At 32.7% G+C, this 27,347-nt stretch overlaps 1 protein-coding gene across 2 annotated transcripts in view; it reads right to left on the bottom strand.

Moving 5' to 3' along the window:
* Positions 1–27,347, bottom strand: part of LOC119635525 (roundabout homolog 2) — a 110,973-nt gene that overhangs the window by 12,920 nt on the left and 70,706 nt on the right. For both annotated transcript variants that reach the window (XM_038030353.1, XM_038030354.1), the window contains exon 3: positions 12,199–12,301. In XM_038030353.1, the coding sequence (XP_037886281.1) occupies positions 12,199–12,301 (103 nt within the window). The remainder of the gene's footprint in view (positions 1–12,198; positions 12,302–27,347) is intronic.

Genomic DNA, 27,347 nt, shown 5'->3' with positions numbered 1-27,347 from the left:
AATTAATAGGCATTAATGACGGTTGTCATCAATAATAACTAAGAACATTGGACACCCGGCATTACCCGTTACTACAATAATAATAATAATATTTGATTGTGTGTGTTCTTTTGTTAGATAAAGACCTCAAGATGTATAAGGCTAGCAACTATACTAGCAAAACAAACTATACATAGTTATATACTTATAACGAGAGACAGTCAGAAAACATTCATAGCATTATGTACTTCGTTCAGTGGAGTTTGGCCTCGCAATACAATAAAAGCGACACTAGAATGTAGACAGTATTTCAGTTATAACACTATCCCAGCATGGCACCCAAGAAAATGAATCTTGTTATTTTCATTCTTTTTGTCTCTATTTTGATTTTCATTTTACGCTTTTTTCTTTGCTGTTTGTGTTTTTCTTTAATTTCATTTTTTCTCATTTTCATTCCGTACCATTTCAGTTCTTATCGAATAAGTTTCAAGGCAATACTGTGCTGTAGCATACATAGCACACAGACCCTCATTTCTATTATATAAGTTCAATGTTGAAAGTTGTTGTACAATTCATTTATATATAACAATGTCAACGACGCAAATGCTTGGAGAAAATGTCTGGCTATTACGTATTATGAAACAGGAGTAGAATGTGGGTGATATGGTCAACGCATTGAAAATCAAATATAATGTGTTTGATAAAATTGCGATTGTGTGCAGACGCCGGACCCAATCCGGAAGGGGGGGCAAATGTCTAGCGGCGTTAAGCATGACCGACTGGTTAATATTGAAATTGTTGTCAAATATTAAAAGAATTTTTTTACAAGGTTTCTAAAGCAATGTAGAAATTATAGAATTCAATATGTTTTGCAGGATCTAAGCGATTTTAGTGGAATTTTTATATATACAGTCTTTATATTTGAAAGTCTTTCTAAAGTCGTTATCTTCTAATGGCCAAGCAAACTTTTACTGATTTTTCCCTTTTTTTTTTTATTTATTTCTTCTTTTTTATATATCTGTCAATGATTTAACATTCGTTGCAATCCGATAGGGTCCCTTTTTCTTTATGCATAGTACGGTTTAATACAGTTACACGTAAGGAAACATACAATTGCACTAAATGGTCCTTAGACAGACATTATTGTAATTGATTTTTCTGGTGTAAAAATTTAATCATCGTTTAGACATTATTCTTACGCTACTTGGTGTCTCACCCCACTCATCTCTCGCACTCTCATAAGTATGGTTGTACTTACGTATGGTTTAAAATGACTTTCCCCAAATAATGTCTGGCTTTAGTGTCTGGTTTTAGTTCTTTTATATCCTTCCTGCTTCCATCTGCTTTATCGTTTATCGGTTTACTTTAGTTTAGCAATACATTATCACTGTCAAGTTAACGTTTAGTCTGTCACACAAATAATGTTTTATAATTGCATGTAGAAGGAAGAAGAGAGTGAAGAAGAAGAAGAAGAAGGAAAAGAGTTTGTAGCACGCCATCTATGTAGTAATCTAACAAGTAACCTGTGTGTTGTCTCGCTTTACATGTGTGGCTAACACTTACGTAAATGCGATTTACATTCAAAAAAAGTTAACTTTTAAACATAAATCAATCTTAAATAGTTTTTCGTTGTTCTTCTTTGTCTTTTCTGATTCTTAACATTTCAATTTAATCTCTTTCTTCAGAGCTCTACCCTTAACTTGAGGTCGATCGATATCTTGATGTTTTCCAAATTCATTTCATTTCAGGTTTTTTTTTTGCTTATACTATTTTTGTTTTCCTAACAATCATTTGCAATTGTGCTTGGAGAGAAAGTTAATATTCAACTTTAATTACTTTAGCTTTTTGACTTTTTCTTCAATTTTTTTTTTTTTTTTTTTTTTGCTTTTTATGTAATATTTTGCTTGATTTTATGCTGCAGTTGACTTTCGTTTGAAAAAGAGTAAAGTTTTTGACATTAATTAACGACTTGATTTCAGATTGTTTCTGGATGTATGTATATACCACGTTTGTACTATTTGGAAATGCATTTCATATTCGTTTAGTGTTTGCAGTTAACTTTTTCAGACATTTCTATGGTATCGGTATATACATATATAGCCTTTGATGAATTGTTTCTTTCGTATTCGAAACTAATTTGAAATGAACTTTTTAAAGCGATTTAAAGGCCTTTGTACAATTTGAAGAAAGCGGTCCTTTTTTTTTTGTTCTTGCTTAATACGCTTTTCCAACATACGCAAAAGTAGTAATTGACGCGAAATGTGAACATTTTTTATTGGCTGAATTAACGTTTCTCGTTTCATACCCGATTTTGTTTCCACTTCAGTCACAAATCCGCCAAAGCAGTCTTTCAGCACATTTTATAACATAACAGTTGGCGAGTTATCGTTCACTAGTAATTTAGATTTTGGCAAAGTCTTCGAATTTTTCCTTTTACTAAATTGTTTGAAATAATGAGCCGGAATATATTAGCTCCGCCGTTGGTGTATATAAGTAACAATCGCAGCTACCGGGTGAATTTGGTTCATGAAGATTTTAACGATCAACGCCAAGCTTCCCAGGCCGCAATGAAGAGCAATCTTCACAACGCTAAGCAAGCGAACAACGAACGAGATTTATATGGGGAACAACATAACGACGAAATAGATGATGATCTAAGTGACATTGAATGCCAAAACTCGATTTTTAAGCTGAAGATACACGTAGCATCTTCATTTTATGGCGGTCTTATTGGTTTTAAGGGTGCGACTAAACGCCGTTTGGAAACCGAAACGTCAACTGAAATAATGATACCCCTCGCGTCGCTGACAAAGGGAATAAAAGTCGCGAAACTAATGTCGTAATTACAGGCAAAATTCGAAATGCTGTCGCTACCGCTAAACATAAAATTGATGTATTGGTGGCCTCATTGCGAGGTCGAATGAATGCTACGCACTTTTATGGAGTAGCCTTAAATTATGATGAAATACTTGAGAATTTTCAAGTTTTCAAAGAACTAATTTTGTCTGCCCAATTACCCAGCATTGATGAAAGTTTATTTCAACTTGACTCAAGTCTTCATGCCACTCTTGGCGCTTGTGTGTTTGTGGATGACGTAGAACGTAATAAGGCTGCCACAATATTACAAAGTTGTCGCGAGTTCCTAGCAAATGTTAAAACTCCTTTCAAAGTGCATGTTCGGGGGTTAGAAATTATGAATGATGACCCAAGCGCTGTGCGTGTTCTGTACGCTATCGTTTTATTGAGAGTGGATTTATGACAGCGAGAGATGCCCAACGGGAGCGCGTCAAATTATACATGACTCTTATGAATAATCGCTTTAAGGAAGTGTATTCACCAGACACTTCAACAAAACCAATAACAAAGACTTTCGATGCCCGTGAAATTCTCAAGCGTTGGGGCGATTTTGACTTCGGTTCAGCTTTGTGCAAAGCAATACTTTTGTGTGTTATAGGCTCTTCCAGGGAAAATAAGGGAAGCTTTTACAAAATTTCTAGCACTTTAAAATGTGAATAAAAAATATAACGACAAAGCAATCTTTCCTGAATATTTCGTACTAATACTAATCATTCATAATATGTCGATAATCTGCTTACAATTGTCTCTTTTATGCATCAGAATAATGCAGAGTTGATAGACGGCTAATACTTTGGATTAATTGCGTTGCCGTCTACGCGGTAAGCTTGCCGAACTCTCAAAATAAACAAGCAGTTAATAAAGTAATCATGTGATCGATGATCTTCGCTATCGGATAGTATTTTGCCTTTAGCTCTGTGCTCTTAGGTTAGGTACAATACATGCAATTGCTGCAGTGAACTTAGATCACGAGATAATTTCGCATTTCTTAAGGAATGTGTGATTGTTAACTTACTACCTACCGGAAAGTCAAAAAGGCCCAACAAAAAGGGCATTGAAGTAAAAAAGTAACTGCAAGCATGCACTTTTAAGACTCGCCAAACATTTAATTATGCGAACACAATTATGTTAGCTTAGTACGATCTGCATTTGAATACGCCTCGGTCGTATGATCACCTTCGCCTTGTTGCCATGTGAAGTCCATAGAATCTTTGTGGAAGCAGTTTCTGCTTTTTGGTCTCAGAAATTTAGGTTTGGCTGCACGTGTCCCTTTACCTCGCTATGAGAATAGGTTGCACTTATATCTTCGCCGTCAGTCGAGAAACGTAAGATGCTATCACGAATTCCTTTCATGGTGAAGCGAATTCATTGTGTTATCGAACTCTCCGGTTTTGGTGGGTAAGGTCTATTTTAATGTTCCTATCCGCTCAACAAGTAACTTTCTTTTTATAAAACTTAGCCAATGTAAGTTAAACTATGAGCTTTTTTAATTCACTTAGGATCCTCTAGAATAATTTAAATGAGGTTTATAACCTAAGTTCGTAATCAGAGATCATGTTCCTTCCATTAAGACTAATCTTCTTAAACCCCTTTTACTGCCATCGTCGTATTTAAACTAAAATTTAAATTCTATTCTAGTGTGTTGCGTTCCACCAGCGTACTGATTCATGTTTAGAAAAGCTGGTAGTTTACCCGTTGGGTTATGGATGAGCTTGATGAGTAATGATCTTCATGTTTATTTCTTTAGTGTACAAAGAAATTTTCTTCTTTACTTGCATTGCAAGTGGGCTAAGCCGTCAATTATGTGAATTACGTAATTTATATGAATTTTCGCTGTAGCTTAACTCTGTTTTTATACATAAATAAATAAATGATCATAAAACCGAAACAATTTGTATTTTGAGTACGATGAAATTCGCATACGTCCGTCTGTTTACAGCAAAGGAAACGTTGGAAGTGATTTTCAACTTAGGCTGGGAAGTTTTACCGCACTTTGCTTATTTTCCCGATTTGGCCGCTTCCGGTTACCACTTGGTCAGGTAAATGAGCTCATGTTTAGCTTAGAAGATCGGAGAAGTTGTAGATGCACGAAAATAAGTCGAGGGCTATTTCGCCTCCAAGCACGCAAGTTTGTGCCGGAAACCTACCCGCTTTATGGCATATATGGATAATATTCCTATTATATGAATAATGGTACAAGCGCCCTAACAAGTACATTTTAAATAGAGTCGAATTTTATGAAATAACAGAAGGAATTATTTGTACACCTATTCTCTTGCAACGCACGTTGAAAATAATTAAAAAAACGTAATTTCATTACTGTGGAGGGAATTTATATCCACCAAAATCTCCTATATAGACCTTTCCTTAAGCTAAAATTGTAAGATCCTTGAAGACAGCCAGCGGAGCGTTAGCCTTGCAAACCACTCTACGCTTTCTACTGCTTTCATACATCAACGAGCGGGACAAAATTGTTTGCTTTCTTCCTCTTCATCTTCTTTGATTTTATTAAAGTATCCAGTGCACTCAAAATTGGCGCCATAAGTTTCTATGACCATTTTCGGAAAATCGGTTCTTCGGACATTTCCCAAATTTGACGTTACTTCCGCTTCTTCGTCATCTTTCATTAATATTATTATTAACACAATTTATTTAAGTAAAAAATATAAATTCTTGGACTAAAGTGCTGTAAGCACACTAGCAGCACAATGGAAAACCTATTCACATATAATCATGTTTTATGCAATTTTTGGTGACTCTCTGGTTAAAAGTCGGTGAGGCAATTTTTATTATTAAATGTCCAAAAATTAATTAACTTTTATGAAATCCTTAAATGTTTGAAAACAATAATCCGCCTGAATGGCCGCGTAAGCAAAGGGTGTCCACTAACAACTCGATAGTCGTGAGTTCGAATCCCAAATACGGTAGAGTTTTGAATAAAGCCCTTTATTTGCTAATGCTTTAACACTTTAATCTTAAAATTTATTTCTCTGACTAAATTAATAGCAATAATAAAAGTAATCAAAACAGTAATCAATCCCACCGCATAAAAAGAGTTTGGTCGTTTCCGGATGGCCAGCACACAATCATCGGATTCCGGGTGAGATGGGCCGTTATAAATTGTACTTTTATGGTTGTATAGCTTAGTTCGATGGAATGGAGGACAGTTTAAAAATTTCTTTACTTTCGGACTTTGTTACATCATGAAAGACTATCGCAAATGTCATCAGGTGTCAAACGTTTTATTCTTTGCTATCCTTAACAGATGTATTCTTGAACAAATTTCATGCGTCCCTGTTTGGAACTCCTCATTACTTTGTCGAAACTTTCGTAAAAAGAATAAATTTGATCTTAAGTTTTCATTCCTTACTCTCTTTAGGTTAAGTTCGAGTAATACCCAAATTGATTCTTAACACTGCGAGAACGAGGACCATCTACAAACCTCATTATTTAAACTTTTTATGAATTCAAAAGTGAATTGTTTTTAATTGAAACTCTCTTCTTCTCCTCTAATTGAAAACGATGGTAGTCAAGCGAACTGAGCAACTTTCATTCAAAACTGAAATGAATTAAAATGTTTTTTTCTTTTTTTTTCGGTTTATCCCTCCCTTTTAAACTGTTTTATTGCAGAAATGTTGTTGCAGGAACATTGAGAATTGTAATAAATGTTTCCAGACGGTTCTCTCTCGTCATTACCATACTATATAAAGCTTAAGTGGATATGTCAGTTTGAAACGGCTACGGCTTAATGAAATGATATTCAAACATAACTTGAATTGTTTAAATTCTCTATAAAATACCTGTCGCCTCATGAAATAATCCTTCCCGTAATGTGTGAAAATGTAAATTACTATTTGAACACACAATCAAAATGATTTATGACTATACAGGAAAGACAGACCAAGCAACACACTCTAACTCTAACTGCACTTTATTACGTTTTCATAGACACAATCTGAAAATATCAGGGAAAAAAAATTGCAAGAGACACAAAATAAAACCATTTGAAAGAGTGATTTACTCATCTCTGTCTTCCAAAGTAAAATTTTTCACAGGGAAAAGGCGGCAAAAACAAAAAAGAAAGAGAAAGAAATTTAAACAAAAAGTAAACTGAAAAACTGTTAAAAAAAAATTTTTGCTTCTTTTTTTAGTATTAAATGGAGAGTAAAAAAGACCTGAAACATGACTTTAGATTTTTATGTTCATGTGCGCCACGTAACTGTGGTCACTTTCGTAAATCTGTCTTGTCATACTGGGGCGTTCCTACGATGTATATGCTCACAGTCACGAAGAAAACAATTGTAATTTTTTTTCTGCAAAATCGATCAGTCCTTGTTCTTTTATAGATAAGAACAAACATTGGGGTGAATTGATGGCAGGAAGATTGCTTTGATCGGCCCATTTGAACTTTCATGCCCGCTAAAAGATAGCAGACAAGAAAGTACATTCTTGATCTATCCATTGAGATTGTAATAGTCGGATGAAATGAAATACATAACTGAAACTTAACACATCTACCTTTAACAAATGCAATGTAGATTTGAAAGCACTTATCATCTCTGCCACAATTTAATCGAAATAAACTTAATACTGATCTTAATGAATTGTATATAAATTATTCCTCTAATCGTCATGTGAAAGTGTGAAAGTCGAACTTTAAGATTCTTTCAATGTTCAATTCTATCTATTTTTGTTCTTGGTTTGAATATATCAACTAAGATTAAAAAAAAAAAACAATAAAAATTGAATCAAATATGTTATGAAAGCTCGGTAGGGTCTGCTTTATAGGATATATTACCTGCTGAATCTTACTTACTGGCATCGTGGGATTGCGGGCTACTAATTAGGTTTTGCTTCTGTTGTTTAAATTTTTCTTTTATTAAGTGCTTAACTCTGCCCTACACTTCTTCTCGCCAAAGTCCGTGTAATAATCTTAGCTGGAAACAGCTCCTTCTTTGTACAATTTTCATATATTTATGTATTCTTGTCAGCGAGAATTCAAGATTCATCCTAAGGCAAGCCTGATTGTATGAGTTTTGGCAAATATTTCGGTAATTTTGTCATCAACTGTATGATAACTTGTGTTTTTTATACTGATTGTCTTCCAGTTAATGTATAAAAAAAAAACCTATCCTTCGTTTCTCTCCTTATTTCGTATTTTTGTGGTCAAACCGTTTAAAACCATTTGTCTTAATGCATTTTGAGTTTAAGAGGGAAGTGAACGTTATAAAAATGTCAAAGTAAAAGTAATATATAAATCAAACATAAAGTTTTAAACAGTTTTAAGGTTTTTGGTTGTTGTTGTTGTTGTTATTATTGTTTTTTTTTTTTTTTTTAATAGTTCTTATTTCAGTAGTTGTCAAAAAGAAGGTTAGTATTAATTGCAAAGAGTTTGAAATTTTGTTTTTGTGTTACAAGTTAAAGAAATTTTCGCTTTTCTATTATAAGATTCGTACAACTAGATCGTGGATATTTTGGTTAAGCGAAATACACTTCAAAGTTATTTTATTTACAATTATATTTCTTTAAATATAGGATTATTCGCAATTTATTTTTGGCAATACTTTCAACGGCTCAACTCTAAATCCTCTTTCTACTGCCTCTCCCTTCCTTTATAGCTTCATTTTTAATTCGTTAAGCTGCTTTTCTGGTACTCGTCTTCCTCGGCCGGCAGCTGCATGACGCGCTGCGTATGTGCACTTGGTTTTTCCGTCTTTAGGGATTTTATTACTTAGCTGGAATGAACTGGATTTGGGATTTCCGTAACAATATTTTTCGTTAAATTTAAATAAGAAAGAAACAGATAGCTAACCGATAAAAAGTCGAAAGCACACGAAATATTTTACGTTTACGCTTACGACACATAGAGATGTGTGCATATGAAATCGCAATTTTGCTACAAAAAAAACAAATCTACTGCTTAATTATTGCCTACAGCTAGCTATATGTTTCGTTATACTGGTCTGATAATTGGTAGATGCCACAATCTTCTGGTCCCGTAGAAACGCAGAGTACCATCTTACCACCAAAGGGATTCATTTTCGCAGTTGATAAGGAGGATAAGAATTTATCTATGAATTAGACGCACTTTTAAAGACTTTCTTTTGCAGAGTTCGTACACAAAACTCGATATTTTCGTTGTTGGAAAAAGTATTTGGGAGCTGCGATATGTGGTGGTAGATGTCCAAGCTATAAAAAACACAACTTCAGGCATTGTCCTCTGCGTGGAGTGCTAGGGCCATTCACAAGCAAATTCCGATTACATATTTACATAGCTTGTATTCTTTTTCATTAATTGATATGTTTATAAACATGTATAAAATCATAAAAATGTGTTATATTTGTATTCATAATTAATTTTATATGTATATATAATTGAATTTTTATTTCTATTTACACATATGCAGTGTTTAATTTCCGCTATCCCGACGTTATTCTTTTCCTTCAACTATTTTAAATATATATATATATATATATAGTTGTGCAGTTACTAATAAAAATTGTACTCAATTCCTTAAATCGAAAATCAGACTAGTCAGCTCAAAATTGTCATTCAAATTTTGTTTTTTTTTTTTAAATCTATCGATTAGTCCACATTACTTTGTGAGCTAAGCTTTAATGTCCCTAACCGCACTTTACGTTCATTAAGCTGAGTCAATGTAAATGAAATCATGAGCTGTTTAACCCGTTTAGGGTTGTTTGCAGAAACCTAAATAACATCTATCACCTAATATCGATATCGATTTCTTCAAGGTCTATCTAAACAACTTTGCTTAATACGCGCGATTTGCTTATGTCGTATTTAAATGAACTTTTAATCTTAATATCTCATTATGATTCGAAAATTAATTGGTGTTGATCACTGTATCGGTTGTCAAGCTTTCGCATCTTTGCTATGGCTTAGGGGTTCACTTGCAATTTGGTTGATGGGTGTTTGGTTCTGTGCCAGTTGTGCACTTTTTTCTTTTTTTTTCTTTCTTTTATCTTTTTTATTTATTTATACATGAATTATCATTTAATTGTTATTTTTATTTTATTTTTTTTTCTTATATAAGATTTACTTCTAAGAGCCAATTAAAGTCGTTATTTTATTTTAGTTGAGTTTCATGTGTAAATAAATAAAAAATAAATAAATGAATTAAAAAAAAAAAAATCCTTTTAGTAGGATTCTACGAGAGACATTTTCTAAGAGAAATAAGGAACATGTCAACATACCATGCAATACAGCAGAAGGCAAGGCAATTTATAGACGATTGAGATAAAGTAATAAAAATCAGTCGATATAATCAGTAACAGTAATAATATGAAAGTAACCTTTAATCTTTCAATTAGTTGCCGCACCATCGGTGATAATATCATTAAATGAATATTTTGCTTTCAATCAGATAGTGCTGCATCGATTTGATAGAAGTGTAAATTATATTAATTTATTAAAAATTAATATTTGTTTGAGCAGGAAATTTCAAAGGAAATTACTACACTTTTGTGCATTGATGTAAAATAATCGATATTGTTCATAATTTAATAAAAAACGTGAAAGTACTTTGAGGTTGTTGTAATTTTTACATTGATTTTACGACAAAATTTAATTTGCTAATATAACGAAAACGTTGTATCCTTTTTACATACAAAAAAAAAAGAAGAAAAACACATAAATAAAAAAGTAATGTAAATAAAATAAAAAAATTATCAGACAATGTAAATAAACGTGTAAATGTACGCATATAATAGCAGTAGTAATCGACTGATTTGTTGAATTATGTTTCCATAAAAAACACATGTATGTGTAAATAAGAGAAAGCTTAGACAGTCAATGCCATGTTTTCCATATTGACAAGTCAGAGAATCATATTCGCAATGCCACTGACTGAATCTATTGCACACCCACATTTATCTTTAAAAACAAAAACAAAAAAAAAACAACAATTCAATAAACATTCCACGAACGACTAAAACTGTGTAGATAGATAGAGGATCGAACCTTTCTTACCTTGCCATATCGGTCTCCTTCAGCCTATAATTTTGTGTAGCAAACTCTAAAATTTTTATCGTGTTTTCGCAGTTTATGAGTAATGATATACGGAGCATCCTTTTGTGTCACACTTTAGTTCTCTAGTGCAACCCTGATGGTCGCCAAAATTTCGCTTAAGAGCTATAGTTTTTTGATAAACAAAAAGGACTCAAATGTAGGCACCTATGCTCATTCCATGTTTCCAAAAAAAAAAAAAAATAAAAAATAACAAAAAAAATTGAACAAAAATAATCCGGGAAAATTTAAGTAGATTGTAGTCGCACTTGGCATTCTAATGTCAGTTTTATCAGCATTTTCTTACACATATCAAAATTTTATTTCTTTTTAAATCAAATAACTTAAATTTTATAAAATCTATTTCCAATAAAATAGCTTAGAGCGAAGCAGAAAACAACATCAACAGCAGACGTGGCAATTTTTATATTGATTCTTTTTTCAAATACTTTCGTTTCGTTTCAGTGTGCATGTATAAATATACATATGAAGAGTGTGTGTGTGTATGCATCTCGTACCCTCTGCTTTCATCATTTAATAATTCAAACCACATTTGCCACAAATTTAACCGCCAGAGGCTTATATATGTTTACTTTATATATATGTATATATACGTACATACATATATATATATATATATGTGACAGCTGGTTTAGGTGAAAAAGTTGAAAAGAAAAGAAAAAAAATGTAAAAAAATGAAAAAAAAAAGACTGACACATATTCCGGGCATATGAAAATTCTTTCTTACAAAGAGTAAGAGTTCTGAGAGTACGTTGAAAAACTGAAATATAATATAATACACAGGTTCAGCACATACATGCATAGTGACAGCAGGCCGCTATGCGTGATTTTTATGCAAATATTGAAAATACCGTTTATAAGCCTTAAGATGTTTGCCAAGCATATGTTCCCATGTATATAAACATTCATATAAAAAGCCAATATCGATTTAAAAAAAAAAAAAAAAAAAAAAAAAACTAGTTAGGCAAACAGAAATTAATAATCCACGCGACATTCGCAGAAAATGGTGACGCCTATACGTACTATTTAGAAAAATGAGAGAATTTCAAACAAATGCGAAAGCATTAGGAATTGTATTCGAATCTTGTACTTTGATTTTAAACATTGCATAAAACGTTATTCAACTGTTATAATACATACATATATATAACAGAAGGATTCATCTACAAGCTATAAATTTTCTATATTTGTTAAGGCAGAATTTTGTAAACTTCTTTCTGTTCTTTTATAACAATTGCTTGAATAACCCATAGTCGTAACCCTTCATGCTTGATAAGCTAATGTATATTCTTATGCAAATTTATGTTAAAACGTACCCGCCACTTGCAAGGTAGCATTACGTGAACGCGCTACACCCAGCTCATTTTTAGCCTCACACCAGTACACGCCGGCATCCGTTTCACGTTTTGAATTCACAACCTGAAAGTAAAAATAAGGAAATAGTAGTAAAAATAATATAAATAAAACTTGTATCAAAATAAACATTTTTCCATTAAGGGTTAAAGGATATGTTTTTTTTTTTTTTTCTTCTCTCATTTCCCTTAACATAAAAAGGAACGAAGAAGTAGGTTTTTTTTTGAAAAAAAAAAATACATCTAAGGTTTATTCAAGTCCTAAAAGCGTCGATGTGTACACATATAGAAATGCATAGCTATTTTGGTATTTAATAAAAATTAAACTTCTTCAGATTCATCGAGCAAAGAGTTTAGTTTAAGAACCAATTCAAGTTCGCTCTATAGCGAGCACATATATGTTGCTTTGGCTCTAGTACCGAATTGAAATTAATATTGAAATTTTACACAAGACCGTGAGTTTCTTTCAACTTTCCTTACTTTTCCTAACTCACTCACCAACTATTAAGACCTATTTTCAACTCTACAAAATAGCAAAGCAGTGTAAGGGTGTGCTTTCTCATGAACACCCTTAATGTGTTTTTGGTTGAAATTGGGAAAGAGAGTTTTTGAATTTTGAATTATTCCTTAGAGGTTTATTGATGTTTAGCTTTATCGATAAAATATTAAATCAGTTTAATGTGTTCTTAGTATTCCAGTGGGAGGGCAAAAATGCCAAAAATGACAAAATAAAATCAAATAAATGAAACGGTAAACGAAAAGTAAAAAGTTCTCTATTACCAAATAAAAAGGAAATTCTGTTCGTCTTAGATCAATCCATAATGCAATATATAATATAGTAAGTAAATTATGTTCTTGAATACTCATAACTTTGAATTCATATTTTAGTTGCCGTGATGTGTTATTAATAAACCAATCGGCGCATCGTCTACAACGAATTTTTAATACCTTCTTGGCCTAACTGTTAAGAAATAAATGTCAATAACAGATCGATGAGGGTTGGACACATCATTACACTTGAATATCGTGGCTTACTAAAAAATTTTAGCGTGTACTGAAATCGGTGCACAAGGTTAGCAACGTATTATACTTCTTTAACAATTTGTGTGCAATTTTCGATTAGTATGTGTGCTCTGCTAAAAATTATATTAAATTATTTTCTTTTCGCATACAATCCGGGACTTGCGGCGGGTGTCTTGCCAATGGATCATCGATTTGCATGTAAAGGAATATATAAACAAAACCATTGATTTGTCCTTCCATATCATCCAAAAATACCAACTAGAGATCCTATAAAGTATAGATAATCTTAACTCTGAATTCTAAGTCAACTTGATTCTGTGCCTCTTGCTATCCATTTTTTAACCGCTCATCTTTGCAGCAATTCACTTAAAAAGTAAAAATTTGACCTATGCATTGCTGATTCATGGCCATAGATTACAGATCAAAGTTGTCAAGTGATATAGAATCTTTTACAATCTTGTCCTCGGTAGACGAAACTTTAACTTACAAATTCTCGCACATAGTAATGTGATCCTAGTTAGCACCTAAGGTTATAGTGAAAAGCTGTGGTATATTTCGGGCGAGGCTACGGTACGCAAACAATTCTAATTTGCAGTCTTTAAGACATACCGGCCGGTTGAAACGGTGAAAAGATCGCGTATAGGTTGAACAAAGTAAACTCTGTGATTAATTTTCACGTCCACGGAGAACATTTTGCAAACCTCTTGCGTTACTTTAAAGATTTTTTCTTTTCCTAATGCAAACTCTCATTGCATCTGCTACGGTGTTAGATTTGTGTAAACTGAGTAACTAAATATTTTCAGTTTGCATTAGTTTCCATGCAGTTATGTTATGTCGACTTTATTTATTGGTTATTGCATGACTGCTTTTCTGGGTAATTAAATTTAATATGTTGAGATTAAATGTGAAAAGCACAAATTTTTTTTATTTAAATTTTAGAAATTTTTTACAGGCACAATCTTAAACTTCAGCACCAATTCTTGAAGATTCTTAATTAAAGGAGGCATTTTTAGATAACAGAGTTTGCAAATATTACGATACTAAGTTCGGGCGAACCAGTTCTGGGTTAAATAATTAGAAGAAGAGAAATAAAATTGTAGTAAAAAGATATTTATGTATGAGAGAACAAATCTCTTCAAGTTCTAAAGCTAACTTTAATGAGGCATTTGTTGGAAGGCAAATGATAGTTTTCGTAAGAGCATGACTTCTACTAGTAACTGCGGAACAACTAAAAAAGCGCATTCACGACTGAAATATAAATATTTATTAAAGAACGTCATTTACCTTACATTATCTTCAAGGAGAAAGATTGGAAGCTTTCCAAGTTGTAAGCTTGATAAGAGTATATAAATGAAAGGTGTTAATCAGCGCTTCTAAGAAAGTGGAAGAAGCTTCTTGAGTTTTAGGGCGCTAGTCCTTCCTAAAAAGCAAGAATAGCGTAAAAGGTCTGAGATATATGCTAGACAAGCCCTACGTAGTGCTTTGATTTTTAATTTTCTAATTATTTCGGGACACAGCTAGCACAAACCTCCTCAAAGAGCCGACCCGAGCTATAAGGATGGAGTAGCCGAGTACTGAGATGGCAGCCAGTAACCACGCGCTCAACTTGGCTACTACTTCTTAGTTTTCTAATCCTGATAATCTTATCAAATCGGAGAGCTCAACAGTAATGTGACTATATAAACAAAATACATTTTTGGAAAACAAGAGACTTATTTCGAACCACCCCGTCATCGCAAAATGGCTTAATATCTCATTCACTTGGCTCAGTTTTCTAATGGTCCACCGCTATTAGGTCGTAATACTATTCTATAGCTAGTAGAAGCGATAGGTTAAGCGCTTTGGTGATTCCTTGCTTGTTGTTACAATTCTATTCTCTATTATCATAGGAAAAGTTGAACTTGTAGAAACTAACTACCTTTCAAGGTGCATAGGTCATAGTGTTAATCTTTTGTCAACTGCAACGGGCATAACAATGCCATACCCAGCTTCAAGTTATCGACCAGATAGTTAAATCTTTTCCGCTTATTACCATCTATCCCTTTAACATAATTTTTGAATCGTTTGTTATTAACTAATCATGTGAAATGTTTACAATCGATTATCTTCATTACGATAGACTCTTCACTTAGTTGAGGTTAATTTTGTTGTTGTTCAATTAAATTGCACGCGCTTTCTTCGTCTTTTCACAAAACTTAGGTGCAAGATTTGATGTTATTAGTGCTTTTTTGTTCCCAATGAGCTTTAATAAAACACTCCAAAGTGGGAGATTGAATGCAGTCTTAAGAAAGCAATCTAAACATTTCTGCAGAGGCTAGAAAAGTCGGCCAACATTGGTAAATTCTCAATTTATTGTTTTCAATTTTGAATTAAATATCTTTTGAGAATTTTGTACAAAATGTTATTTATTTGTATTTATTTACAGATTGCTTTTTGTACAATAAATATTTTTCGTTATACATTTACGTAAAGTGACAGAAAATCTATTTAAATTTAACTAACGTCTTGAATGCTCCTCTCGCAAAGACCCACATTCTCAATTTTCTACAACCACAACCACAATTACATTCTCTAGTGTTTTCCTTCCAAGTGAAATGTGAAATATTTGCTACTGGCAGAACCGAGTTGTAATTCCATTTGATATTTCCATATGGCAGCACACAATTTAGTTAGCAACTTGAATATTACATATATATAAATGTATTTTTGTTGCACATGTATAAACACACATACGCATATACCCATAAAGATTGCACGCACTTACATCGATCCCAAACTGAACAAATGCATACAGCGTATAAAATGAAAAGCACAGCTATTTGATTTTATTATTAAATGACGTAGAACGTACTGAGCGCCAGTGTTGTTGATGTGAAAATGATGTTTAGTGAATATATATACCACATATATATAAAGTTAAAGTACATTATTCAGAAATAACAATTTTAAAGCCTTTTACCATTTTTTTAAGTTTCTTCTAAACAAAACTGAAACCTTAAACATGAAACCTTAAACAAATAGGCGGGAAAAGACGTAAGTTCTCTTAAATAAAATTCTGCCTACGTTTGTCATTTTAGAAGCTTTACTTTATTAGTTTTTTATTGTGCTAGAAAGAGAGCACTACGTATATTAAAACATTTGTGCATTGATAAACTCAACACACACAATAATTATCCAAATGTGTTTGCAACATTTTATTTGCTTAGCAATGCGACATATCCTTTATACAATGACTTGTTTGTTTGCTTATGTATTTAGGTTTGGCTCATGTCCTTTAAAAAGATAATGTTTTGCTTTTCCCAATTTAATTTTTAAACAATTTCCACATGACATGTGTGTATTATATGCTTTGCCCACATCCTCTTCCTTTATCAAAAGAGCTTTGAAAAAAAAAAAAAACTCTTTTATTTTATTTATTTTTATTATTATCATTAATGTGCAGCTGTTCATGTTGACACACACTTTCAAAGCGATAGCAAGTTTTTGCTGAATATGGTTTTTCTTAGCTTTTCTGTTTTTATATCTGAAAGTTAAGAGATACGGTATATTTTTTCTTTTACTTTCCTTGTAACGGTATAGAACAGGTTTACTGTATATAAATATTATATAAAGATCCATAGTATATCACTTAATAAATTCGTAGGGTCACTGGATAAATAAAAATTTTTAGACAAAGTTCGACTTTATTAATTAACGTAATCTCCTTCAAGGGTAACACCTTCTTCTGCTTTTTTTTTCTTCTCTTTCCATTCACGACCATTGCTATGCCTTATGGGACGCATAGTCTAGTTTCGGCAATCTTCATTGGAGCCATAACTCCCTTCGATAAATCAATTTTTGAGGTTCGCAAACATATAACAGTCACTTGGGGCCAAATCGTGAGCATGCAATTCGTGCAATTTTGTCATTGCCACGGCCGACTTGCGGCACAACGCTTTGTTTTCGTGAAGGGCCATTTTTGTTCTTTCTTTCAAATCTAGGTATCATGACACTCTTCACATTTTTGGCTGAAAATTGGTACTATCCGAAAATCATATGGAGTTGTCAATAGTGTCGACATCTATATGCCATCCTACGAACTTATTGAACGACGAATACCTGGATAAAGGCATGCAGGCTAATAACGCGAGTTCGTTACTCCGACAAAATAACAATTTGAAAAAAAACATCAAAAACTCTTCGTTTCAAGCAATTTATATGAACCAGTACACATAGATCTCTATTTTAAGGTAAATTACATATACCGGCTAATAGGTATTATTTCTGATCGGATTAGCAGACCATTAGACACGAAAGTCAAGCGCAGAATACATCCCACACAAGACTCATAACTTTCGAAAAATTTGCAAATTATTTACAAATCGAGTCGTTCAGAAATCATATTAAATGTTAACCACAAAGTTGCAGAAACTCGGACGGAACTCATCAAAAATGGATTCATGTTTCTTTATGAACAAGCGTAACCGAATAATAATGCTTATCGCAATATATGTAAACAAATTGCTAACAGCATTAAATTTAAGAACGTTACTGAAAGAAAGACATCATTAACACTAGGACTAGGTTAGTATTGCTTGGAGGTAGAGTTAGACAAAATTTAGAAGCTCAATAAGCATTCTTATGTTCACTACTATTTGCTACATTAGATAGATAATAGAACTATAATAGAATTATGAGAAGCGGAATTCAATCGTTATTTGGTCAAACGAGATAAATATTCATAGTTCGCCAACGTTAACCTGTAACTGATGCCTTTTCTCCAAGCTACAATCCTTTGCCAACTATGCGGTGAATCACCCACGTCGCGTTAATGACTATTCTAATCTCTACAAAGTAAAAATATCATTTTATATTAGAATGCCTGACTGCTCCTCCATTTCGCTGCTACCACTGTTTACTTCTCTTGTTGTCCGTCCTTTCCTATATGGAAATCTATACTGTTTGGGCTTACTGTGGCAGAGTAAGCAATTACTAACACATGCTGAGTTTTTTGTTCTGGTTTTAAATTTATGTTTTCAGGAACTGATAATTTAATTACTAGCGACTTTCAAGCGACTTTTGTGTTCTGAAATAACGCTTTATTCTGGTATATATAAAGATTTCAATAAGTAGGTATTAATGTAAAGATAGTTGTTCTACGAAATATTGAAATGAGAAAATTTCTCTTAGGATCTGAGCAGGAAAGCGATCAAGGATAGATTTGAGAATTTTCAAATCAAAACCATGTTGACTGATTATAGATAAATCCGTTGGAGAACTTGATGCATTGTAAAAATTTGGCGATTGGCCATTCTAAGGAGATGGAGGCATATCGCCTGACAGCAGATAAACAACAATAATCGCAATATAAGTACATAAGCTGAGAACAATTTGAAATATTGAAATGGGAAAATTGTGATGATGAGGCATAAGAGACAACAGAATTCTGGGAGCTAAATTTGATTTGCCTCTAAAGATGACTTAAGAGTTGGCAAATAACGGACGTGGGCTACCTCTTTGACCTGAATTGACTGAAAGAAAACAGGCTATCTATAGTGCTTACGGTAACTCAAGAATAAGTTCAAGCCAATGAAGTCAGAACAGAAAAACGGACCAATTGGAATTTGTCACTTGTGACACTTGCTTGAGTATAAATAAAAAAACTTTGCTTTTATTCTTCTTCACTGATTCATTTTTCAGTTGTAACGACTCTTCGGAGCAAAAACGTACTAAACATTAGCTGGATCATTGAACAATAGGAGGAATATCGCTGAGCAATCAAATAATAGAACAGTTGCTGGCAACAAGTTTGTACTTCATACGACAGAGAATGAATGGGAAAGAAAAAAAGGCATTTTGTAACAAAAGGTTGGCGACATCGTCAAGCGAAGAGTTTCGATATAACTTACTTGTCTTACACGACAAGATCAATAGCTTTGAATTTGAAATTAACGCTTGCATGAACACTGAACAAAGAGATTAATTTTTCAGTTGATTAAAAGCGCGATTACGTTGGAGTGGGATGCAATGTTTTCTTTTCTTCGAATTTTTGTCGTTTAATAAATTAAACGGCAAATTGATTGGGAAGAGCTTTTGCTTGTTTATGAAATTAAAGTGAAGAAAATTAAAACACTTCTCAATTTAAAAGCGATACATTCAGAGTAAAGTGTAATTATTTAAATTTCGAAAATGCCACTTTATCACTTAAATGAATTGTTGCCCTTTTTTTCTTCATCATAACGTACACTTACATTCACATACATACGCACACATACACACACACATGTGCATGTGTAAGCACAAAGAGACACTTAAACTTTACAATGCATTGTCTGTCACACGTTATTGCGGTTAAAATGGTTTTCGCTACAGACAAAACAGCTACACATTCTATACTCAGGCGTATATATATATATATGTACACTCACACATAAAAACCACTCTACTGGTTTATTTATCATATTATAAAATGTGCCTCAATATATACGAACGTGTAACAAGAGTGTTGGGTTTTTGTGGTTGTTCGGTGAGGTCTTTTATTACACATAAAATTTTGTTTACATACATGTATAATTATGCGTTTAAAGGAGATCGCTTTGTTATTTTCATTTTTTATTTTGATTTCATTAATATTTGCGTACTACCGCGTGCGATGCTGTTAATGTAAATTTATTCATTTTTTTCTTGCTCGTAAATTCATAAGCGTTCGGTTACATTCAACCAAACACTACTTCTCACCTCAATGTGTTCGCGATCCTAACAACACTTGCTGCACTGAAAGCATTCTCAAATAATATGACATACAAAATGCTTATTATTTTATTTAAAGTTTAGTAAATTTATTCCTCTAGTTTTTCCTATGTATTTAATGATAAATTTTGTTTAATTTGTATATTAATTAAAAATTATTTTTTAAAGGCATTTATATTATTCATATAATATTCACAGTTGAATGCCTAAATATATTTATTCGCTTTCGTTGGTTAAATAAGTTTAGCATAAGCAGTATGGCGGCAAGGGCGAAGTTTCTGGATATTTGAATGCGCCCCGTGACTTTCATTCACATTTAACTAACAGACTCCAACACAACTGGACGAAGGAATCGGATGGACAGAACCAGAAATAATATTTTACAATTTTAACGTAAATTTAAATTTATATAAGAGTTGTTGCATGCGTATAACTTTTTCAATTTTCTAGTGTCGTAACTCTTTCTTTATCTCTCTCTAATTAACAACTTCGCGTCGGTGCACCAGTACCATACTTGACCGTATTTTGCCATACCGCTATACTACTGTAAATAGACGAAGGGTTAAGGGGCCGCTCCGCGTCTACAGGCAGAGGACATTGGAGAGAAAAGTCATAAATCTAACATATCAGAAAAGGCTTCCTTTAACATACATATTTCTAAGCTAAGAATCAAACTGACCGTTATTTGAAGAGTGCGGGTTTAGTGACAAGGCTTTCGGGATATCATTTACTAAAATTTGTACAAAAAATGTTCGAAGAACAAATGAATACATTACAGTTTGGCACGGGTCCTAACACCATGGTCTATCTCAAGTTCTTCTGGTTATTACATAAATCCTTGCAAACTCAATACGCCCAATTTACCATAAAATTAATATATCCTTATACTCTTTCTCTGTGTAATGAGATGGCTAATTCGAAAGCTGCGTTTAAGTTTTTGCGAACGATGTAAAATTGGATTAATTAAAGAGCTAGCGTATCTAGGGTAACATTTTCCAACTTTTAGCAAGGATGTGCTTCCGCATGGGGCAAGACTTATTTTTCAAGCAAACACACTTCACACATCACTCAATCTTGCTAACATATTCCTAAAACAACACTGTATATAATAATATTTTTACGTTATTATAAAGGCCCCTTTTTGTATATCTTGACGAGGTTCGTATCAGCAGATCGTGAACACTGTGGATTTTATCTACAATTTTTAGATGCAGCATTTAAAATGTACTTACAATTTACTTATCTTTACAACACTTGATTTTTCCCCTTCTTTAATTTTTTTTCTGCTAAAACCAAATAATTTTCATGAAACTCGGATTATAAAATATGGCATTTTCGTAACAATATATTAAATTCCTCACCATAATTATTTAGACTTCGTCTATAACATTCGTCAATTTACCAGCATGTCGACCCGAAACGACTGCATCCTTCTAATCAAAATATATCTCTGAAAAATTTGTAAAGACTACGGAACAGAACAAAAATTGTTTAATCTTAGTTTAGACTTCTGCCATAATCGCCTATAGCAAATGTACATCTAGAACATCTAGAGTGGTGATTCTCTTCAAATCAATGTACGCTTGACTATGTTAAGTAGAGAAAGATGACTCATCCATTTCAGAAGGTTTTAAAGATATCAAGAATAAAAAAAAAGTAAATATAAATCTAAAGGAGAAATTTCACGAACAGACTTTGTAAAATTTTGTTATAAATATTGAGATGACTTGTAATGGGCTGATAAATAGCACAGACTACCTCTTAACGATCGAATTTTAACGAAAAGTGAACGGAACCTAGAAAAACTTGAGGTCTCAGAGGCATGCCCTCTATGCGTCATTACGTCACGACGTAATGCAGAACAGGCAGATAATTATAATGCAGCGCAGTGTTTGACAGTGCAATAAGTTTGCCGAAGATGTTGTCGAACGACCGTTGGTTTATTTTCTCGCTTAAATTAGTATTTAATAAACAGCTTTCGCGTTTAAACTGGCAGTAATTGAAGAAATTTTTTTTTTTTTTAAGTTGCACAAAACTTCTTCCATTATTATTATTATTATTATTTTTGTTAGAAAAAGTATAAAATTTCTTCTTATTTTTGCTTTACTTTTCTCTTATTTTCTATCTTTAGCTATAGAACTACTAAATCACTTGAAGTTTTTTATTCGTACTTTCATTTTGTCAATGGTAGCAGAAAGTTTTGAAGAGGCTTTTATACTGCTCGACGCTGTACGCCCAGTCATATGTAACTCGGCTGAGCGGCAGCATTTTTACCGACAACGCTAAAGTATTATTTTGCTACTTTAACTGTCAGCTGGCGGGTAAAAGGAAAAAAATAAGTTTGACTAAGATTCAGTACAGAAGAGTGTGGAGGAGTGCAAAGAAATGAAACGACACGAAAATATAGGACAAACATTCATGCTTGCAGCATGCGTGACCTGAGAATATGTAATAAATATCTAGGCTCTCCCCCTGGTAGACACCCAAATGTGCTATTGTGCTTCGTTAGGCAAGTGTTTATATTATATTTGTGCATGTATACGTGCTTTTGTATGTGTATATGTCCTAATAGACTGTGTAATGTGGCCCTTAGTACCCATTGTATAACGTTTTTATTGCGTTTTTACTAAACGCTACTAAAATACTTTATACGGTGGAAGCATTGTTGTTACTTATTGCTTTAAATTTTTTCGCTTTTAAAATATTACATCACAGATCTAAGTTTCTATGAATCCGTTCAACTTTAAGATACTTATGCGAACTTACATGCTATGTTGAGTGTGTTAGTTATTCTTATGTAAGTAAAGTAACCTTTTATGATTTAATGATTTTACAATTAGGTTTACGTCTATTTTCAAACGTATATGGACGTCTGTCTGAGGGCACAAACTTACGCATACAAAACATGCATGTTGACATTTATTATTGTTGCTTTACTTATGTATTACACGAAATTTTGTACAAGATAATAAAATTTTGCCATAATACTAATAATTTATGACATTTTAATGAAAATTATGTTTATCATCGAACTTGTTTTTCTTATTCAATGCTTTGTTGCATTGTATATAATGGCGAGACATGCTAGTAGAAACGATAGCTTTATGTACATTATTTTTGGTGTATGAGTGACATTAATTATTTATAGGGAAATAAATGTTCATCATACGTCATATAAATGCGACAATATTTTGGTTGTTTTCCATATTGCGTACGTCGGCAATGAAACCAAAAACCAAATGTTGAAATATGTGCAATGTTTTATGTCTGAAAACATGAATGTGTTACAAATTAAGCCGACAGATTGAATTTGTAAGCATAAAATGTATGAGTAAAAGCAAAACGCTTAGGTACTTATGAGCCGCACATACGTGCATACATACATATGTATGATGTCAAATTAAGGAGAATTTTCAATCGGGGAAGGGGTTTAAAAAAAAATTTGTTGGAACTCCTGTCCATTGCTAGAATTTCTGTCCATTTTTTTCTTGATCTTTTCATCAACTTCGGCACAATTCGGTTTAAAATAGTTAGATAAGGTAATGAAAAGTGAGAAGAATGCAATAAGGAAAAGTAAGAAAACAAATTTTCTGATATAGTTATAAAAAACCTCTTGCTGATACATTCTAAGTACGCAAATAAAATAACAGAATTAGCTCATAGATGGCCCTCGCTTACAGCCTAGAAATCAGGGAACAGTACTAGCAAATATCGCATACTTTTTCCGATAACAAAAATGTCGAATTGTGCATTTTTTCTTCGCACGGACAAGGTAATAGAAAGTTGATACTATTTCTAGAGGCGAAAGATGCATTTTAAGGTTCCAACGCTTACAGGTGTACCATCCATATCTATCGCAAGACCGATTCGCGATACGTTGGGAGCACTTAACTAGGCAGTGCGGGCTTATGTGGCTACCGTATAGTCTAATGATTAGGGTGTGTGTTTCCAGATTTGTGTGCTCCAGCTCAAATTGTTCCGATTATCACTTGCTTGTATGAAATGCTCACGCGCATGCTAATCACCGCTTTGGTTCGTATGAGGATCTAAAAGCTTAATCATCAGACACGCTTAGTTCCATTAACACGCATTCACTGAGCAGCGCTTCATTTTTTACGAAGAAGGCTCGATGGCTCGTTTGTTTCGAAAGAGCAACAGTTTGCTAGTCGTGCCGTCCGGACGCTCTTAGATGTGCAAAGTGTGCAGCTAGCGATTGTCACTATACTACTGCAAATAATATATTTTTTCTACCAAATTTTATAATATAAACGATAATGCCGGTGATGTGTCAGATGTGTCCTGCTTACGACAAAGACTAGTCGTTGATAATTGAATTTGAATACATTGAATAAAATAGCTTTTACCTTGTTGCGTCTTATAAATCTTTTATTTTTCCAACTGTTTTGTAAAAATATTTTCAACTGATATGTCAAAGTAGAAAAATATGAGTTTTACACTGAGCAGCAGGGCTACGATTTGAATTACTCAACTCGATGGGTCAGCTTCTGTTGATTTGCCGACTTCCAGGGGAAGATATGGATTATATACAACATAAAATAAAATTTGGTCAAAACCGAATATACTTTTGTTTTGTTTTTTTTTAGACCTTTCTACGTTTAAGGAAAGTCGGCTCGAAAATAACGAATTCTAATGCATTTGTTCTTTCCGATTATACTGATTGCTAAGCTTAAATATGATTTAATTTAATCTTTAAAAATTACAATTAAATGCGAAAATAAATTTTACTTCTTAACTTAAATCTGATCGAAAGAAGGAAAATTAAAAATGTATTACTAATATAAATATTATTAAAGTATTTTTTATTATTTTAAAGGAAAATCTCTAAATCTTATTACTATTGTGTTTCATTCTTTCATCAAACAAAACTAAAAAAAAAATAAATAAATAAATAAGAAAATAAAAAAAAAAAAAAAATATATAAGAAATATACAAAAATCTCGTAAAGCCATTGAAATAAATTGAAAGAATACTCTCTTGTAAAGATAAATAATAAAAAACAAAATAAAAAATTTTTAGGAGCACAACTTAGTTTCATCATCATCAACTAACTACTGCATAGTCTAGGCAGTCAAACATGCAATGTGCAGCGGTGATATTGTGTATAGTTTGCGGGTGTAGAGAGAAAGAAACTTTTCATATAAAATTTTCAATACCGTAAATCTTCCTTTAATGAGACGTCGTCAGTTGCTTTGCTTTCATTCTTTACAAATTTTGCAATGAAACGGAAAAAGTCACACAATCGAAAAACAACAAAAGAAGAATAAATATGCACCCAGAGACGTAAATGAACTAAAATAGAAAAGTGAAATCCGATTTGAAGTATTTTCAAGATTATTAAATGCAGGTAGATTGAAAAAAAAAAAAAACATTAGCATTACATGTAATATTCACATAGTTAGGGAATTTTCAACCAACTCTTTGTACTTTTTCTTTAGTAAAATTAAAATATATATATATATATATTTTTTTTTTTTGGCTTTTGGAACTGATTTAAATCAAATTTTTATTTATCTATGAATGTTCCTCAACCTCCTCAACCAAAGCCATAAACACAGTGTGATGGAATCACCAGAAAGCAAAACTAAGTCACTATATGGTAAACAATTTGAATGTTTGACTTTTAGTTTGTTTGATTCATGGATAATAAATGAGCTACGTATGCCATCTATTCTGAATGCTTCAGTAGCCCGGCTCGTTTTCTGTTAATGGCTGCAGCAATAATGACAATAAGAACTTTTACTCAAGCTTAAGCCGAAAGCATGCTACAGTTAAATTGTGACTATAGCCAAATTGAAACCACTTCGTCCTCTTTTACTTTTCAAATTGCATTCGTTTCGTAAAAGTTTCCTATAGATTTTTAATACATTTTCAGTGGGTGTTTCCCTTCATTTCCAAACACAGCAACGTTAACGTTGTTGCTTTCAAAGTTCATGAATAAAATAATCGTTCTCTACTTGCTGTTTCACCATTGTCTGTCAGCCAGAGACGTAACTTCAGTAATTTTACTTATTTCCGTTTTAATATTAAAAAATTCAAAATTTTCATTGAAAGACGTACGATCACGTTAATAACATTAGACAAGTAGCAGTTAGTCATTGTGTTGTAGTTGTTATTTGACCATTATTGGATTCGTCTGTTATTCTTGAGATTTGTTCAGTTAATTGGTATAACTATTTTTGGAGTTCTCCAAAGCATCAATTTAATAGGAGTCCAGTGATTTTTTAATTTGTAGTACTCACTAGCAAACTAATATCACTTCTGATAGGAAAAACTATTTTTAAACTGTTAACTAAATCGTTAACTGAAATATCTTTAGAAAATGAATTATTATTGAATATTTTTACATTTAATTATAAGAAGTAATTTACATATAAAACTTCCCCAAAACAGATGGGCAATTGTATCTAACTTAACCCACGTATATGGTGCCTTTGTTTAGTGAAAAGCTCTCACCGGCGATCACGGGAGGACTTTGACGCATCCTCAGTTGACGGTAAGACTAAGAAAGGTGGCACAAGATCAGATCTTGCCATCCGCCCATACGTTCATACAGCACTACTTGTTCGCCATACAGCCCATGCGGCTATCGTAGAGTCTTGGAATGCCCGTCTCCCCGTTTACATTCATACTATCCCACTCGTTCTTATCACCTTTTATCTATGTCGATTGGCCGTGCACTTATTAAGTAGCCCTTTGGACCATAGGAATATGTAAAAAAAAACCCACCCAATGATTGGCTCTAGGGAAGATTTTTAAAGTACTGGCATTGCCATATGACAGGTTGGAAAAATGTAAAGCCCGCACTGGACAATACGTAGAAGACTTCATGCATTTCATGCATTTTCTAGGCAAAAATTCAAGTTATTATGCATGTTGACACACACGCAACATAAGGGCAGTTGGCAAAAAATATTGCAATTATTTTTTTAACAACCTAATAATTTGCATTAATCTTTTTACAAGAATTTACTAAATTATTCTCTAAACACAAAAACATAATATTTTTATTTAATTTTGAATTTTTTATAATCATTTCCCTCCCTATAATTTTATTCATTTTAAAATGCATATAATTAATTACAAAAGAGCGCCTGAGGGTTCAACAAAAATAATAAAAAAAAAAAGAAATAATATTAAAATGGTTGGAAAACCATTCAGTAATTATTTCAAAATAGTTAACTCATTATAAATAGACAGAATTGCAAAAAAAAAAAAAAAAAAAAAAAATATTAGGAATCATAATAATACATAATTTAAACGGAAGAAATAAAATGATAGCAACAATTATAATGGTAAGTAGAATGTTGATGATAATGATGATGATGATGATGATGATGGGA

Source organism: Glossina fuscipes, unplaced genomic scaffold, assembly GCF_014805625.2.
Source record: "Glossina fuscipes isolate IAEA_lab_2018 unplaced genomic scaffold, Yale_Gfus_2 26, whole genome shotgun sequence".
NCBI classification, from domain to species: Eukaryota; Metazoa; Arthropoda; class Insecta; order Diptera; family Glossinidae; genus Glossina; species Glossina fuscipes.
This window is presented reverse-complemented; position numbering and strand designations above follow the sequence as displayed.